Consider the following 16641-nt stretch of genomic DNA (forward strand, 5'->3'; position numbering starts at 1 on the left):
TCGAATCATTCACCACACACAAAAGTATTTTTCTCTAACATATAGGTACAGATTAATATCTTAAAACAAAACCTGCCTTCATAGAGTTATATTTTTTTTATTGTACTTGGGTTTGTAGCTGCATTTTCTAACAATAATTTGTTTCATAAACCGATCAATTCTTGTGTTAATTGTGTCGCCCCAGTCAACAGCAGCTTTTTCAAGCACAAACTGTTCAATCTATGTTGTAATAATCTGTGTTGTACAAATTAGTGTTGAAATCCAATATATATAAAGCCCCAATCCCACCACTGACTCACTGACATAAATGTTCTCCATGAAGGAAGCCCCGGAGGCGGAAAATGCCCGATTACGACCCCCCATGAAATCGTCCCAAAATTCAGAGAAAATTCAAAAATCGCTCAATCAGATGAATCAACAGATGAATCAACTCATGGCTTTGAAAAGGTGGCCCAAACAAGGGTGACATCTACATAATAAGGAGTTTCAGCCCAGATACAATTACGTATATATTGGTAAACTCAATGCGAAAATATCTACATCGTGGTTGTTTTAACTAATTGTTTAGAGGTATAATAACAAACAATTATGTAGAGAGTTTGTCGTGCTTGTTGTTCACCATGGAAACGGACGTTTCTAGGGAACGTAAAGAAAGTTTATTTCCACCCCAAAAACTACTGTAAGTAAATTATACTAGACATTTCGTATTTCAAATACTAAACTTATTACAGACGCAAGGTAGGAATTTTGGGGAGAATGGCGGAAAACAGTTATTATCCAATTACGTTAAAAAATGTGAAAATGACAAAAGACGTAAATACATATTGCATTTTCAATTTAGTGTCGCTATTGAATTCGTTTATGCAAAAACATTCAACTAATTATATTGAAACGGTTATTACTTACTTAGTTTATTATTAAGAAATGAGAGAAAATATTCTTTTGAATATTTATGCCTTCTTAGAGCCCATACGCACATAAAGGAACTTTAGAAACTTTTCAAATTAGCGAACTTATACACTTGTTCCCCTTCATCTAATACAACATGCAGACATTTTACCCCATCTATAATATGATTACGCCCACAACGTGGACCAAAGTCACGCATGTGAGTGTACAAGACGTGGCCAAAGGCCACGTCGAAAGTACGCGAGTCTTTTCTATAAAGATGTTAGATTTGTTTCTATAAAAATGTGTTATTGTTAATATCCCAATAGGTAAAGGATTGTTTAACTTAATTCTTGCAGAGATGCTGAAACTATGAATGTATAAACAACTATGGAGTTACCTTGGTAAAATGTAAACTAATTTTCTTGTATAAAAGGGCAATGTCTTTGTAAGCCCGGGGGACATTTTCCTGGTTGCTGAAAAGCTGATGGTTCAGGGGACGTTGGGGAAATATCTTGCCTCGTTCTTCGGTTAGGCTGGAGTATTTGTACTCCATCGGCGGATATTTCACTACCCAACTCTGAATAAGGTGTTCTCCTGCATCATCAAAAGACCAGGGTTATAAACTTCGGTACAACTAATAGGTTTAGGCCTACGGGTTGTATCGGGTGAACTGTCTGTTTAAAGGTGTTTGTATATCATCGGAAGTTCAAATAAATCTCCGAGTAAAAGATCTTAATGATCTTTTATTTCAAACCTATATAGGTAATAATTAAAAATAAATCCTGCACCACAGACCACGCAAGGGCTTGGTCTTACTAACCCTAAGAAGCCTTTGAGAAGTCCGATAAAAGGGTTGTAACCAGACTAACATAAAGCCCTAAAGGCAGAAGGTGCGTGTCATAATTTAGAAATTAGAAGCATGTTTCTCCATTCATTCATTAAAATGGCTTAGCGCAAGGAACAATTTTGGACGTTAGAAAGGCCTCCCCAAATAAAATCTGGTAGATAACGCTCTGAAAGTAGCTGCGGATATCTTTTGTCTGCCTTTGGTCAATTTTTGAGGAAAGTATTGTATTACGACCGTACTGGACTATGGCTTGTAGTTTCATATCCGTATGACTCACCTCTGCCTTATATGTATAAAATACTTTAGAACTCAAGAGCTTTATACAGAGTTCCAGGATGTATATTGCAATCAATCACTGTTAGCAATAGTTATACTTAGTTTCTGTTAAGAAGTGCCTGCGTGATGTCATTTAAATTTCACAAGATATTAATAGGAAAGCACTTCATTCTTATCTATTGGCATATGAAAGTGATACTGATGTCAACATTTTATGATTGCTTTAAATACTAAGTAATTGGACAGTGACTAACTCTCTTGTACCCCAATATTACTAAGCAACAAAATATTAATCAACAGTGTTGACGTGTATTTTACGAGGGTTGTTTGAAAAGTTTGTAACGTTAGGCTGGGATTGTATTAAAATGCTTTCCATTGCACACTGTAAAAACAACTTAAGTCAAAAATGAATAAATTTAGTCACTTTTGACTAAATTCAGTACTCAAAATAGCTCCGTCCAGATTTTTATCAAAAGTGACTACTGGCATTTAATGATTTTATTTGCCTGTGTTATTTCAATTTATTTTAGAATAAAATTTAGTCAACGGTGACTAGAAACTAGTATCAAATCTGACTGATATAAAGTAAATATTTCTGTGTTACAGACCGATGATTTATATATCTCAAACGGTTGTTATAAAGCTGGCCTGCGTGGCTAAGCAGTCAGCAGGTTCGGCTTTAGGGTGGTACAAGCGGTACCAAAATAAGTTTTTCGGATTTATTTTTTCTTTACCCTTTTAAACCACATCTTGTAAAATATTCCTTGGTGGGAAATTTTTTGTGTGTAAGGCCAAATGGGTGTCCCGTTTCGCCTTAGAAAGTTCGTGTCGCATAAATCATTTGAAATTGTATTGGGGGAGGTGAAAACGCAATAAGGCGAAATGGGATAAGGTGAAACGGGCCGTAACCGATAGGTAGGCCCTGGCCCTCAAGAGCTGTTGCGCCTCGTGTTACCATTAAGGCAACAGAAGACTAGAGCGAGCGTACTGTTCAGACCTTATCTTACGATTTAATCTGTTGTGCACGAAAAATATACAAAAGGAAAGAACAGTATTTCAATCAAACAATATGCATCGACTTTATCTTGGATGATCATTTTCTGTCGAATCACAGAACTCGAGGCTCAACTATAAATATAGTATTTCTAGTCTGTGACGTCACTCGCTTTCGCGTTGCCAACAGTAAGAAAAATGCAGAAGAGTTTAGTATGTGTATGAAGTCATTAAAGATTGTCAGAGAATTGTAGTAGAAAGCTTTTTAAAGTAATTTAAAAGCAAGTTTCTGATAAACACTTCCATTCCCGGGTGTATAAGTAGAAGTGAAGGACATACAGCATGCTGATAACAACCTCTGCTTGCACCGTACGTCACATAGTCCACTGATACATGTGAAACGAAGACAGCAAGTAGTGCTTTTATCTTACTGATACAAGTAAGAAAAAAGTAACACACTTCTGAAAGAATCTATAAAATCTATAAGTGTGTACCTATTGGCCTTGCAGAAACCCTTATTCTATTAATACCAGCCCACGCAGCAACATTTTGTAGCCCAAATCAAACTATCGCGTGGTGGAGCACAGAAATTACAAATTTGTGTCAAAAGACGTTTTTGGTATAAATGCGCACAGGCGGTTGTTAGAATCACCCAGACCGAAAAATAGTACTGAAAAAGCAGCCACATTTTTCTTACCTTAGTTCATGAACACTTATTTACGAAATTATTATAACACCATTAAGCCTTGTTTCCATGATTATGAAAAACTAAATATGCTGACCAAGGCAGTAATTTATTTTATTAAAAACATAAACTAAACGTGACGTTTCAACCTTCTAGTAAGGTCTTCATCAGATTCTGTATCAAGTACAAAAGTTTTTTTTTTTTTTTGTACTTGATACAGAGTCTGATGAAGACCTTGCTAGAAGGTTGAAACGTTTCGTTTACTTTATGTTTTTAATAAAATAAATTACTGCCTTGGTCAGCATATTTAGTTTTACGAAATTATTATTATTATTCTTGAAGCTATACGTAATTCAGAAGAACTTGATATTATTCTTCTTATTCTTATCACTTTACACTACTCAGTACTTATACATTTGACGTGGTGTTATTATGTATTGGGTAGCTGAAAAAACAGAAAAGTGTTCAAAAGTTATGAGCAGGAGTGTGACAAATATGTCCATTTCTTATGAGCGATAGTTTTCTGTTCTTGATATTTCTATATATAGTCCTCAGAGAGTTTTAGCCTCGTCTAGTTCGCTGCACTTTTCGACACTGGGTGCAGTGCAGGTGTTGCACCGTGTAACCAACTAAAGTCCGACCAGCCAAAGAATGAACTTTAGGAAACCCAGACTTTTCGCCTCCAGTTGTGGGAGTTTCAAGGGGGGGGGGGAAGCGGTGTTGCTACACGCCTGATTTTTGTCCAGTCGTGCACGACACCTTTGCTGTCAACATGCACCCTTCTCTAGCATTTCATGGAGAGGCAGGGAATCGGAGACCCATTCGCTTGCTACGCGGCGGCAACTATTAGGCTTCGCCGTGCTTGACTTTGTTGACGGTGCCGCCTGTTTCGAAAACGACTCGAAATGGAAAATTTGGCAACGCAGAATACCACGAGGGACAAGGCCGATTGGTTCACTGTTTATGTGTCCCTCCCTGGCTCTCAACGAAAAGACAAAAATAGAATTTTGAAGTTTTTTCTTTCCCCGAACAGGCTGTAGACGCGCGAATGCAGAGAGAGTCAAAAAGTGCTGCGAACTATACCCTGTCCCATCTGACTGTGGAGCAAGGCCGCGTCAGAGAAGCGAGAGAAATCGAGTGGCCAGAGCGAAGCAGTACACGCTGCTGGGAAGGCAGTCGCTTTCCCCCCACTCCACGCAATTCCGTTCCTCTCACGTGTTCATTGGTGGAGCCGTCTCGCGTCACTACTTGCGCAGAGACTTGATTTCGTTTACCTGCTCTACAGTTAGCTGGGACAGAGTATAGAAGGGGCTAATTTTTCTTGTTCCCTTACTGTTTTTGTTATTTTGTTCCCTTTCTCACCTCCTTGGTTAATGGCCACGATGAGGATGAACAGTGAACGGACGAAATAGGTGCTAGGACGAAAATTTACATCCAGTAGTATCATAACACATATTTATATGCGCTCGAGGAGCAGAAGATAATGATAGTTACGTGAAGAGCACAACGTGCTAACAGTTTGTTGTAAACTCTCTATGCTCAATGGGAAGATTTTTTTGTTGCAACCTCAAAGTCTATCCGATCTACCGCTTTACATTTCATAACAGCGTACATGATGTTCTTCATGTCCCCCCGAGATATTTTCTTTAGATTTAAAATTTAAGATTCTCAAGCTGAGAGTATAAAATTCCTCACCATTGTTGAGAGGCCAATAGATAAACGCCAGACATGGTATACGACACAGCAAGAAAAAGGACAAACGTTTGGTTTTGGCAACATGGAATGTGGGCAGGAAATTTAAAGCAATTGGGAATGGAAATGGGAAAATATAGTAGTAATGCAGGAAATATGCTGAAAGAGAAATGGGGCAGTGGATGCCGATAACTTCACACTGTTTTATGGCGGGCATGTAAATAATACCTTTGGTACAGGTTTCTTAGCCAACAAGAAATATAAACAATTAGTAATAAACTTTGAAGCCATAGATGAAGGACTATGCATTTTTAGTGCAAATGGAAAATTCAACAATGTGCAAATAGTAAGTGTACAACCAACCACTTGCAGAAGATAAAGATGAGAATGTGAAGGACACTTTTTATGATAAATTTAATCAAGTATTCCAACAGATACCAGCACATGATGCAAAGATAATAATTGGAGACTTTAATGCTAAGAGGAGAAATATACACCAGTAATATTAAAATATAGTCTGCATGAAGTATCAAATGGAAATCTTATAAAATCAGTGGATTTTGCTACAAGTAATAATTTAATAATTAAAACTACATATTTTCCACATAAGAAAATCCATAAGTCAACATGCGAGTCACCAGATGGATACACAAAAAATCAAATCGATCACGTAATGGTTGATAAAAGTCATGCGACATGTGCCACTGATGTGAAAGTCATAGGAGAGCAGACTGTGATAGGGATCATTACCTGGTACAAGTTAAATATACACTATATAGCCAAAAGTCACCGGACATCCAGTGCTGTTCATTCCAAAGACACCAACCAGGTAAGGTATTACAGCATTTACTCTTCGGGACAGGCTTTCTACTAAGTTCTGGTATGTTGCTGGGAGAATTTTTTTCTCATTCGTCTTGTAGTCTCGTGATTAGTTCATGGGTGGTTTAAGGTCGAGTGAGTCTGGCACGCAACCGATTCTCCAGTTCATCCTAAAGATGTTCTATGAGGTTCCATTCGGTTCTTTGAGCGGACCACCTAAGCATATCCACCTTATTGTCCTTAGACCACGATGTAATGGACCCTGCTTTATGGGCAGGGGCATTATCGTGCTGATGGAGAAAAGAGCCGATTCCAAACTGTTACCACAGTGTGGGCAGCATGCTGTTGTCTAAAATGTCCTCCTAAACACCACTGTTCATGTTGACATTGACCAAAACTAATGGCCCGAGCCAAAACCAGGAATAACAGCCCCAGACCGCTAAACTACCTCCACGTTCACTTCGGTGTCCGGTGACTTTTGGCTAAATAGTGTATACGCAATATAGAATATCAAGATATAGACATACACAGTGAGTAAGACAAAATACGTGGCTATTGTATAACAAAACTGAAAGATGTGGAAAATAATAAGAGATACATAGACAAGAACTTAATAAAAAATCTGCACAGAAATGTAGGAAAAGCCATTGGAAGAAATGGATGGAATTGAGGATAAATGGGAAGCAAACAGGACAAGTACTATGATTTGATGGAAAAAGAGAAAGAAACGATTGCATTGATGAGGAACGCCATAACAAAATAGAAGAGAATAACAAAGCTACATTTAAAATGATGGAAACCAGAACAAAGAGGACAGTAGAAGAATACAAACATCAAACAAGAGTATGTAAGAATTTATGCAAAAGAACGAAGAACGATCATGAACGGAAAAAGCTAGAGGACATTGAAGAAACAAAAAATCAAAATCACATAATGAAAATGCATGCTATAACTAGAGAATTAAGAGCAGATTTTCAACCAAGAACATCGATGTGTTTAGAAAAACACAACACTTTTATAGAAAAATATGGAAACAGTATTTTGAGGAACTCTGAAAGAGTAGCGATAACAAGCAGAGTAAAGAAGAAGAAATTACTTACCTAGGACTAGAGTTAAAGTGTGAATATGATTCCACAAGCAAAGACAAAATACAGTATTGAAACATTCCAAGTGAGAAAAAGTTTTTGGAAACAGTAATGAGAAACATAGAAACGAATCCCAATTAAACCATATTAGATACAAATGTAGGACACGGTAGGATTTAGCTTACGCCGATGACGTTGTGCTACTCGGACTCTCAATGAAACCAATTGAAGAAGCAACCCTGCTGGGCATGCCACTGCTCATATAATCCAAAGAATTGAAGAATTTCTATAGAGATGGACTCATATTTCCAGCGTAGTGACCTAATATAATTAGCAACATGGATAGTGAAATGCGATTGCATTTCTGTCAGCAGAAAATGACTAGTTGGTTGAGCTCATTCCAGGTTTTTGTTCCAAATAACAGTGTCCTGACTTTGTCCAACGCTGTAAGGTTGTTCAGTACCTCCAACAATTTATTCTTATTTTTATCAGATTTCCTACATACTTAACATCAATTTCTCCATTTTTCTATCATATTGTAACTTTTTTTCAGAAATATTGAATTAACCCGCATCAACATTTCAAGTACGACTCTATCTCTGGTACACCCACGAGGATACAAATTTAACTTGGATTCTTATCTCAGAACATTGTTGGTTTGATTGTCACTTCTTTTTTCTGTTTCCAACATATTTCTGAGAGGTTTGTCTAATCAAATTATTAATTCTGAGACGCCATGACAATGGACAGAGATAGCCCCTGCTTAAAAGGGCATAGACATGCGAATATATCAGGGTTTTCCCCATCACAAGGCACAAACTGTTGTCACTTTAGATTGCGATTGTTCTGTGCAGCTGCTATCAACGGAAAAAAGTGTTTCTGACAGAGGACATCAAGAATCATATCTTGATGTCCATGCTAACCGTGTCCTACTTGGAAATGTCTATAATTCCAGTTACCTATCTAATTCGCTGATAAGTGATAATTCTTTCAGATTACGTTAGCCATCTCACACGTATAAATATGAGTGTTGTCTTCGAGATTCTTACTTTTCTTAGGGGAACGAAAAAATGAAGGTTTTCTTTGCAATTGCACTTCTAGTGGTGGCAGCACAGGTAAACAAAAACATTCATTATTTTACACATGTCTTAATCTTACTCTCGTACCACCGAAGAATATTGTTGCTCTATTGGAGATTCTCGTTGCCAACCGTAGAGTTTGATTCGATATTTTTAGGTCGCTTTTCTGCAACTTTTGGCTAATCGCGACTATGAGGATGAACTATGATAAGATGAAATTGATCAAAGGACAAACACACGTGGCCAGAACACAACCCAAACAGGATTGCACTAGCTGTGAGACCAGACGCCAGAGCCTCGTTAGTCTGCAACAAGGTCCAAGCAGGACATGTGGACTATATTTTTCTCTCCTAAACCGTGCACATGTATTCCCCGACGCGTATTCAACACACACATAGACATATGAGTGTGGAGTATTTAAGGTATATTTATGGAGCTTAAACCCGACAAAACTATATAGTCTAAATCTGCTGTGTGAACTAAACTGCCAATTCAATTACTGTTAGAAAATTAGTAACTTTCAAACTGAAAAGTATGGTTCGATTTACTTTCTAATTCCCCTCCCCTCCAATTTTTACTTTGTGTTTGTGCGCAGAAAATTGAGGCGTTGAACGGGAGAAGGGGCAAGCCATTGCGGTTTGATCCATTCTCTCACTCCTAAAACTGCACACTGACACTCCTCACATTCTGATCTTCTGATCTTGGCAAATACAGCGTTGTGGAGCCAAGCCATGACTCTACTGTTAACGAAAATATCAATAGAATATGAAAAGATGTTCGCAGGCACATGCATCCCGACATATAACTCTTTTTTCATAGAACGCCTCAATTGTTTCTATGTCTTAGGAATGTTTTTGTTCAGTTTCTGAAGTAGCATTTTGTGTTCAAAGAACGTCAATTTTGATTTTGATGTTTTTAAAGTTGGTGGATAGTATGATTCTCATTCCCAATAGCAGAATCAGAACTTACTAAAATTTCTGGAAAACAAAGGAGATCCTCTCCCCTCCCTCCGCACAAATAGATCCACCTAATACGCAATGCAAATAATAACATGGATGCAGTGACGATTTTGTTAAAACTAGCGTTTAGGCAATATTGGGTACATATGTACCCAATATGGCCTAGTATGTGTGTTCAACAGAAATTGTAAAGAAAATACGATACTGTTATTTTTATAGGTAGATCAGTATATTGATACATTTACATTTTATTTACATAACAACATAATGAAATTAAACAAACAAATAACATCGTTTGCAAACCAATAAACAAGGAAGTGACGTGTCATAACTTTTCATCAGAAGAACATGGATTACACATCACAGTCTGGGCAAATGAAAGGTTCTTCATCATCCTCACTGACTCCCAGACACTCTATGTGAACATACGAGTAACAAATGTCACATTTTCACATGTCCTTTATGATATATTCCTGTGTAGGCCATATTGAGTCTACCTCATAGTGTTCGTTTTCCTTCGTTATAAACAGCACTTTAGATTAAAGGGTAAACAAAATAAATGGTTGTAAAGTACAAGTTATGAACTATCATAATATGTACTGCAGATATAAATATCTATCACTTGGAAGATGTAGTAAGTAATAACTTCCATATGCAATATTAGATCACCTAGAACATAATCACGAGGTTCAGCTATTTCGCTTCCTTGTCCTCAAGTTACTGCACTATAGGTACAGCCAGTAGGTTCTATCAAGTCATTTGGACAGTCTAAATGACATACTAACTTCATTTGTTGAATTCACAATGTAACTACTTGGAATGAGCAAATAGGCCATATTGGGTACTAGGCCATATTGGGTCCAGGTGCCTTTTATCTCAAGGAGTTCATATTACTAATGTTCTATTCTCTATTTCAGGCTGCACCAAAAAGCTTGAACTCTCCTCTTCGTCATGTTCCAGTCTTGGACACAGCTCCCTTGCCATGTAAGTTATTTTTTACAGTGCAAATTATATGAAGACCTAATTGTTGCGAATAAGAATTAATTATTATTAAATATTTACCTTGAAATAAAATTCTCAAACTATTAGACTGGCGTAACACCAGACCAAAATGAATACTTTCGTCGTACCAAGAAGATATTTTAAATGCTGAAATTTAAAATTGGATCAATCCATACCAAATGATCAATCGCTGGTTGCTTGACCATTCTTAAAAAAGAAAAAATATATATATATCGTTGTAACTCTTATACAAGGGTAGTTCAAAACAGACGTTATTTCGGTTTTATGTGACATTGTTTAAAAATGGCGGTCATTTTTGTTTCATGGCTTCGGCACATTTGGCCTTTACAGTTCAGTTGCAATAACTTTGATAACATAGCTAAGAAAAACATAAAAAGCTTTAATAAAGGACATTTTTTCAGTATATTTCGCGCTACATTTTAAGTCCTGTACCTTTCTTTTACGACCTTTAATGCATATGGATGAAATTTAGGACCAAAACTGATATTCGATTTTCAACAAAAATCTAAATTTATATTTTTTTCTCGCAAGGAAGAACCATAATATCATAGCTGTAATTTTTAGAAAGAAGGTATACATCCGAAGGTTCAGCAGAAAATATTTCAGCTCTGTTACTGGTTGTCTCTAGTTACAACTCGTTGTTGAAAATGCTCGTTTTTAATTTTCTTCAAAAGTTGATCCCCAGTATCTCTGGTGGGGGACCTAATAGAAATTTAATATTTACAGCGTACAGAGTACTCAGTGAGGGGTAGCTGTAAGGAAAGAAAAGGTGGTGTTTGATATTCCATGGATAAGTAAATTACAGCAGAGGAAATTAGGTCAAAAGCAGCGTTATTTGTTTCAATTTCGCATTATTTTCAAATCCTTGGCAGAGTGGTCAGTGAAATATTATCCAAAGATAAGTTCCACGTTCAAACCTTGGATGAGATATGAATATATTATTGCCTTCATCTTTAATCTGTTTCATCAATTCATTATTCTTCATGAATGTTGTGATAAACCCAATTAAATAGATTTCTGCATATTGCTATATAAAATAATCTAAATAAAATTAAATGAATGCATGTGGTCACAAATCGGAGGATTCAGTTTTCAGTTGTCCAAAGTTACTAAAATGTTAATATCTGTTGTTGTTATTATATTATTATTAACGAGGTTAGAGTTGAATAATGATATATTTATAATAACCATGAATCCAAGTACTGAATTTGGATGGATATTAATTCTAAAGTCCATAACAATTCTCTTATTACAGTTAATATTTTTTTATTGGAATTTTATTTTTTAATTACAAGAATTGTCTCGAAAGGTATGTAAATGTGTAGACGTATATATTCATTGTGTGCATTATCTGCAATTGAAGAAGCCACATAAAAAATTAATTTAAAGTAGTGCAAATGTTAATCAGGCATCAAAATTCTTACACGTAAACTATAATTAGATTTATCTCCCTCCGCCATCTAATGAAACGTACACACATTTTTTGGTGTTCTCTCAAGCATTACTCTATCCAGTGTTCTTGCTCTTGATTTCTTTATCATAAAATTAATGCAAATGTTTAATAAACCAAGAGGAGCTTGGAGGGTTAAACCTTACCCCTTAAATACTGGCCATGATTGTATCCTTCATTTTGACTTAAAGTCTAACATTTCAGGACAGTTGTCTTTTCTCCTTTTTTCGCTTATAATAATTTATCTTCCTTTCCAGCCTTGACCAACAAGATCGTGAATGGCCAGATTGCCACCCACGGCCAGTTCCCCTACCAGGCCGCTCTCTACCTTGATGGCCAGAGCTTCTGCGGTGGTTCTCTCATCTCCACCGAATGGGTTCTCACTGCTGCCCACTGCGGACAGGGGTAAGTGTGGGGGAGGATAACACACCTTCCCATACTTTCATACTTCTTGAAATTATCTGTGGGTAATCATTTAACATATATGTATAAGCAGTGTTATATTGAAATTAATTGTTTCTTTTAAGTCAACTTTATGCATGGATTGGATAATCGGGACTGGACCTACAGTTTACTACTGGGATCTGAACCATTACGTTCCTTCATTAGGTATCGAACCCGGAACCCTTTGATTACAAGGCGAAAACGTTACCACTACTCAATCGGGGAGGCACTAAGAAGTGTGGACGTATACTTTGTACGAGTTACACTTGTTTGCTTCGAGGGAAAGGGGCGTTCATTACTGGATTAAGGAGTCATCAGGAAATTTGCACACACATACTCACATTGAAGGTCTCGGTAATTTGTAGAGGTGATGTAATCAGCACCACGCTCCGGGTTCCTTTACCTTAGGTCTTATATTGTTTCAGCAATGCCCCTGCATGGGGCGACCCTGGGGTTTTAAATGGTACATGGTGGCAACCCTGTGGAGTAAAGGCTGCCGGGGCATGGTGCTGATCACATCAACTCCACACATGGTCGAGAGAGTGAATATGTTGGGCATTATCTCCACATCTTCACAGCATTGTGTAGGGAAAGGCTTTACCTTGACACTACAAATGAATTGAGTGAAATGATGTTTTAAGTCCACTTTATGCACAGATAGGCTAATCGGGACTGTACCTACAGTTTAAAGTGGGATTCGTGCCTCCACCGGGTATCGAACCTAGTACCCCTTGATACAAGGCATCGATGCTCTACCACTGCGCCTTGACACCACAGATAAAGGTATGAATGACAAGATGAGAAATTTTGCAATGTAGTAGACTTTTGTCGTAAATCGTGCACACGGTTGTCTACTGTTGATGAGAGACAATAGTATATGGTCTGCTTCTATTTCCAGTGTGAGAACTGCAACGGTGTACCTGGGTGCACAGAATATCCAGCAGACTTCTGAAACCGGAAGAGTCATTGTTGACTCCAGCAGCATCTACGTGCACGAGGGATACAACTCCCAGTCCATCGTGAATGACGTTTGCGTCGTCAGGTTGTCACAGGCCGTCTCCACAAGCAGTAAGTAATGAACCAATCACACACACATGTTACAGATACATGGCATTTAGCTGTCTCTAATGTAACTGGAATATTGTAACATTATCCACGTATTATTGAAATTTTCACTAATTGAATAGTTTCTAATCCTCGCCAGTTACTTCCATTCTCATCTTAACTTTCTTCACTTGCTTATTCTCATTCTAGCCCCCTTCATTGTTTCTACCCCAATTTTATTCCTTTTCAGTTTCTTCTACGTCAATTTTATTCCCTTTCAGTTTCTTCTACCTCAATTTTATTCCCTTTCAGTTTCTTCTACCTCAATTTTATTCCTTTTCAGTTTCTTCTATCTCAATTTTATTCCTTTTCAGTTTCTTCTATCTCAATTTTATTCCTTTTCAGTTTCTTCTATCTCAATTTTATTCCCTTTCAGTTTCTTCTATCTCAATTTTATTCGTTTTCAGTTTCTTCTATCTCAATTTTATTCCCTTTCTGTTTCTTCTACCTCAATTTTATTCGTTTTCAGTTTCTTCTATCTCAATTTTATTCCCTTTCTGTTTCTTCTATCTCAATTTTATTCGTTTTCAGTTTCTTCTATCTCAATTTTATTCCCTTTCTGTTTCTTCTACCTCAATTTTATTCGTTTTCAGTTTCTTCTACCTCAATTTTATTCCTTTTCAGTTTCTTCTACCTCAATTTTATTCCCTTTCTGTTTCTTCTACCTCAATTTTATTCGTTTTCAGTTTCTTCTATCTCAATTTTATTCGTTTTCAGTTTCTTCTATCTCAATTTTATTCCCTTTCTGTTTCTTCTACCTCAATTTTATTCGTTTTCAGTTTCTTCTATCTCAATTTTATTCCCTTTCTGTTTCTTCTACCTCAATTTTATTCGTTTTCAGTTTCTTCTATCTCAATTTTATTCCCTTTCTGTTTCTTCTACCTCAATTTTATTCGTTTTCAGTTTCTTCTACCTCAATTTTATTCCTTTTCAGTTTCTTCTATCTCAATTTTATTCCCTTTCTGTTTCTTCTACCTCAATTTTATTCGTTTTCAGTTTCTTCTATCTCAATTTTATTCGTTTTCAGTTTCTTCTATCTCAATTTTATTCCCTTTCTGTTTCTTCTACCTGAATTTTATTCGTTTTCAGTTTCTTCTATCTCAATTGTATCCCTTTTCTGTTGTTTTCTCGCAATTTTAATGCTCTCCAGTTGCCTCTACCCAATTTTATTCATTCCTCTCCATAGCACATCGCGCTACTACGTCAGGGTTCCCGGCCTGACATGGGTGTTCTTTGTTAATTTCTTCATCATATCATCATCCTCATCTTCCCGATTAGCCAAAATAGCAGAAGAGCGAAGTAAAACAAATCAAAATAATTTTATTCCTTTTCAATAGTTTCTATCATGATTTTATTCCTTCTTCAGTTGCTTCTATCACAATTTTAGACCTCTCCAATTTCTTCTACACCAAATTTATTTCATTCCAGTTTGCTTCTAACCCAATTTCATTCCTTATTAATTGCTTCTAACCAAATATTATTCATTTCAATTGCTTATACTCCAGTTTTAATCTTCTCCAATTGCTTCGACCCCAATTTTAATCCTCCACAGTTGCTTCGACTCCAACGTTAATCCCATTTATTTCCTTCTATCTATCTTCTAACCCTCTTCAGTTGCTTCTGTCATAATTTTAGCCATTCCTCATTTGTTCTTACCACACTTTAATCTTCTGCATTTTGGTTCACTTACCATTCTCATAGTTTCTTCCAAACTCATTCTCATACACCATACATGCCCGAGACACATCTCAGTTATGGAAGCTTTAACGCACCAGAGATATGAATGAGGCGTTTTATAAAGGCCTGAACTATAGAACACAAACCGTCCATGTAGCCATCCATCTCTTAATCATTATGAGATTTTGGCTGTACCCTACATTGATATAATATACACACCCCGGTATGACGGGTAATATCTCACAAATAGAGGATTCAAATTTCTAATGGAATTTTGAAGAGCAGACAAGCGGTCATTAAATGTATTAACATCAATACGTAAATTCATTATCACGACTACCGTTAAACAAACTTGAGAATCCGATAACGTGATATGTACAAAATGAGAGGGGGAATTTTCACCTTCGCCAAAATTTTTCAAAGCTTTTAGGCCTTCAGATTACTTCTTTTGCCATTGAATTGTCCATAGCGAGAAAACTCTTGATAAAAATTATATTTTCGAGAAGAATGAAATAAAATGATTCATAAAGTGTTATCTTGATATAGTCAAATCATAATCATGGTTCATAATTGGGGATTATATTGAATTGGTATTAAGGTATAAATTGTTTACTCCCTTTCCTTGTATACCATAGTGATGTTAAGTGTTTTCTTATAATTAAATAACACAAAAAATCATTTTCTTGTTGCTAATACTATGTATTTCAAGATAAAATTGAGTTTTGTCAGAATCATTTGCTTGCCCTATTCCTTAATACAAGGTTCCTATAAAAGAAATAGACATTTTCAACATTATATGGAACCAAAACCATTCAACTGTAGTAGCATATAAAGGTGAAATGAAACTATTTGGACTGTAGTTATTCGTTGCGCAAGCTAAGCAAAATGGCTGCTATTCCGATAGCGAATGCTTTAAATGTGCTGGTATTAGCGAAAACAAACTCTGTTACTGTCGTAATGCCTTGTGTTTTTTTCTTGTTCGGTTATATGAAACACAGAGTGTCTGTTCCACCACTTTCTGTATCTGTAAATGAGCCCCTTCCCCCCCAAAAAAAACCCGCAACACAACAGTTGCTGAGAGTGTGCTTCAGTGTGTTCTAACGATTATTTTTTATTTGAGTGTTTTTTTTAAAGTCCACTTTATGCACAGAAAGGCTAATCGAGACTGACGTACAGCTTAAAGTGGGGTCCGAACCACTATGTGCCTCCACCAGGTATCGAATTCGGGGCCGCTTGATTACAAGGCGAATTGGATAATCGCATTGATATCTGTCGCGTGAGAAAGAGCTCACATTATATTACACATGTAAGTTAGTCATACAACCTTAAAAACATAAAAGTATCTTGACAATCTCAATAATACGTACTTTTTTATCTATAAAATGTTTAAAGTGGCTATTTCTTTTACAGTAAGCCTGAATTTCTGACTTTTTCGTGTGTGGAATTACACAAGAACATATTGTAACACGTTATTACACGCGTAGTGGCAGTTATATGCTGTAATTGGGTATAGCTTGCCCTTCTGCTTCTACTTCTTATGAGTGACTCGCATTTTACGGAAAATTATGATCAGGGGCTGTATGGAAGTAATCGAGGTATAGATCTATATTTCAATTG

The 16641-nt window shown here is 36.6% G+C and overlaps 1 protein-coding gene across 1 annotated transcript in view; it reads left to right on the plus strand.

Annotated features, from left to right (window-relative positions):
* The window catches only part of LOC146000576 (uncharacterized), an 83926-nt gene that overhangs the window by 63894 nt on the left and 3391 nt on the right, over nucleotides 1-16641 (plus strand). Inside the window, exons 10-13 of the mRNA XM_083138326.1 lie at nucleotides 8347-8403; nucleotides 10244-10310; nucleotides 12057-12204; nucleotides 13142-13311. Of these exons, the coding sequence (XP_082994452.1) occupies nucleotides 8347-8403; nucleotides 10244-10310; nucleotides 12057-12204; nucleotides 13142-13311 (442 nt within the window). The remainder of the gene's footprint in view (nucleotides 1-8346; nucleotides 8404-10243; nucleotides 10311-12056; nucleotides 12205-13141; nucleotides 13312-16641) is intronic.

This window comes from Lepisma saccharinum, chromosome 16 (assembly GCF_977018435.1).
Source record: "Lepisma saccharinum chromosome 16, izLepSacc3.1, whole genome shotgun sequence".
Lineage (NCBI taxonomy): Eukaryota > Metazoa > Arthropoda > Insecta > Zygentoma > Lepismatidae > Lepisma > Lepisma saccharinum.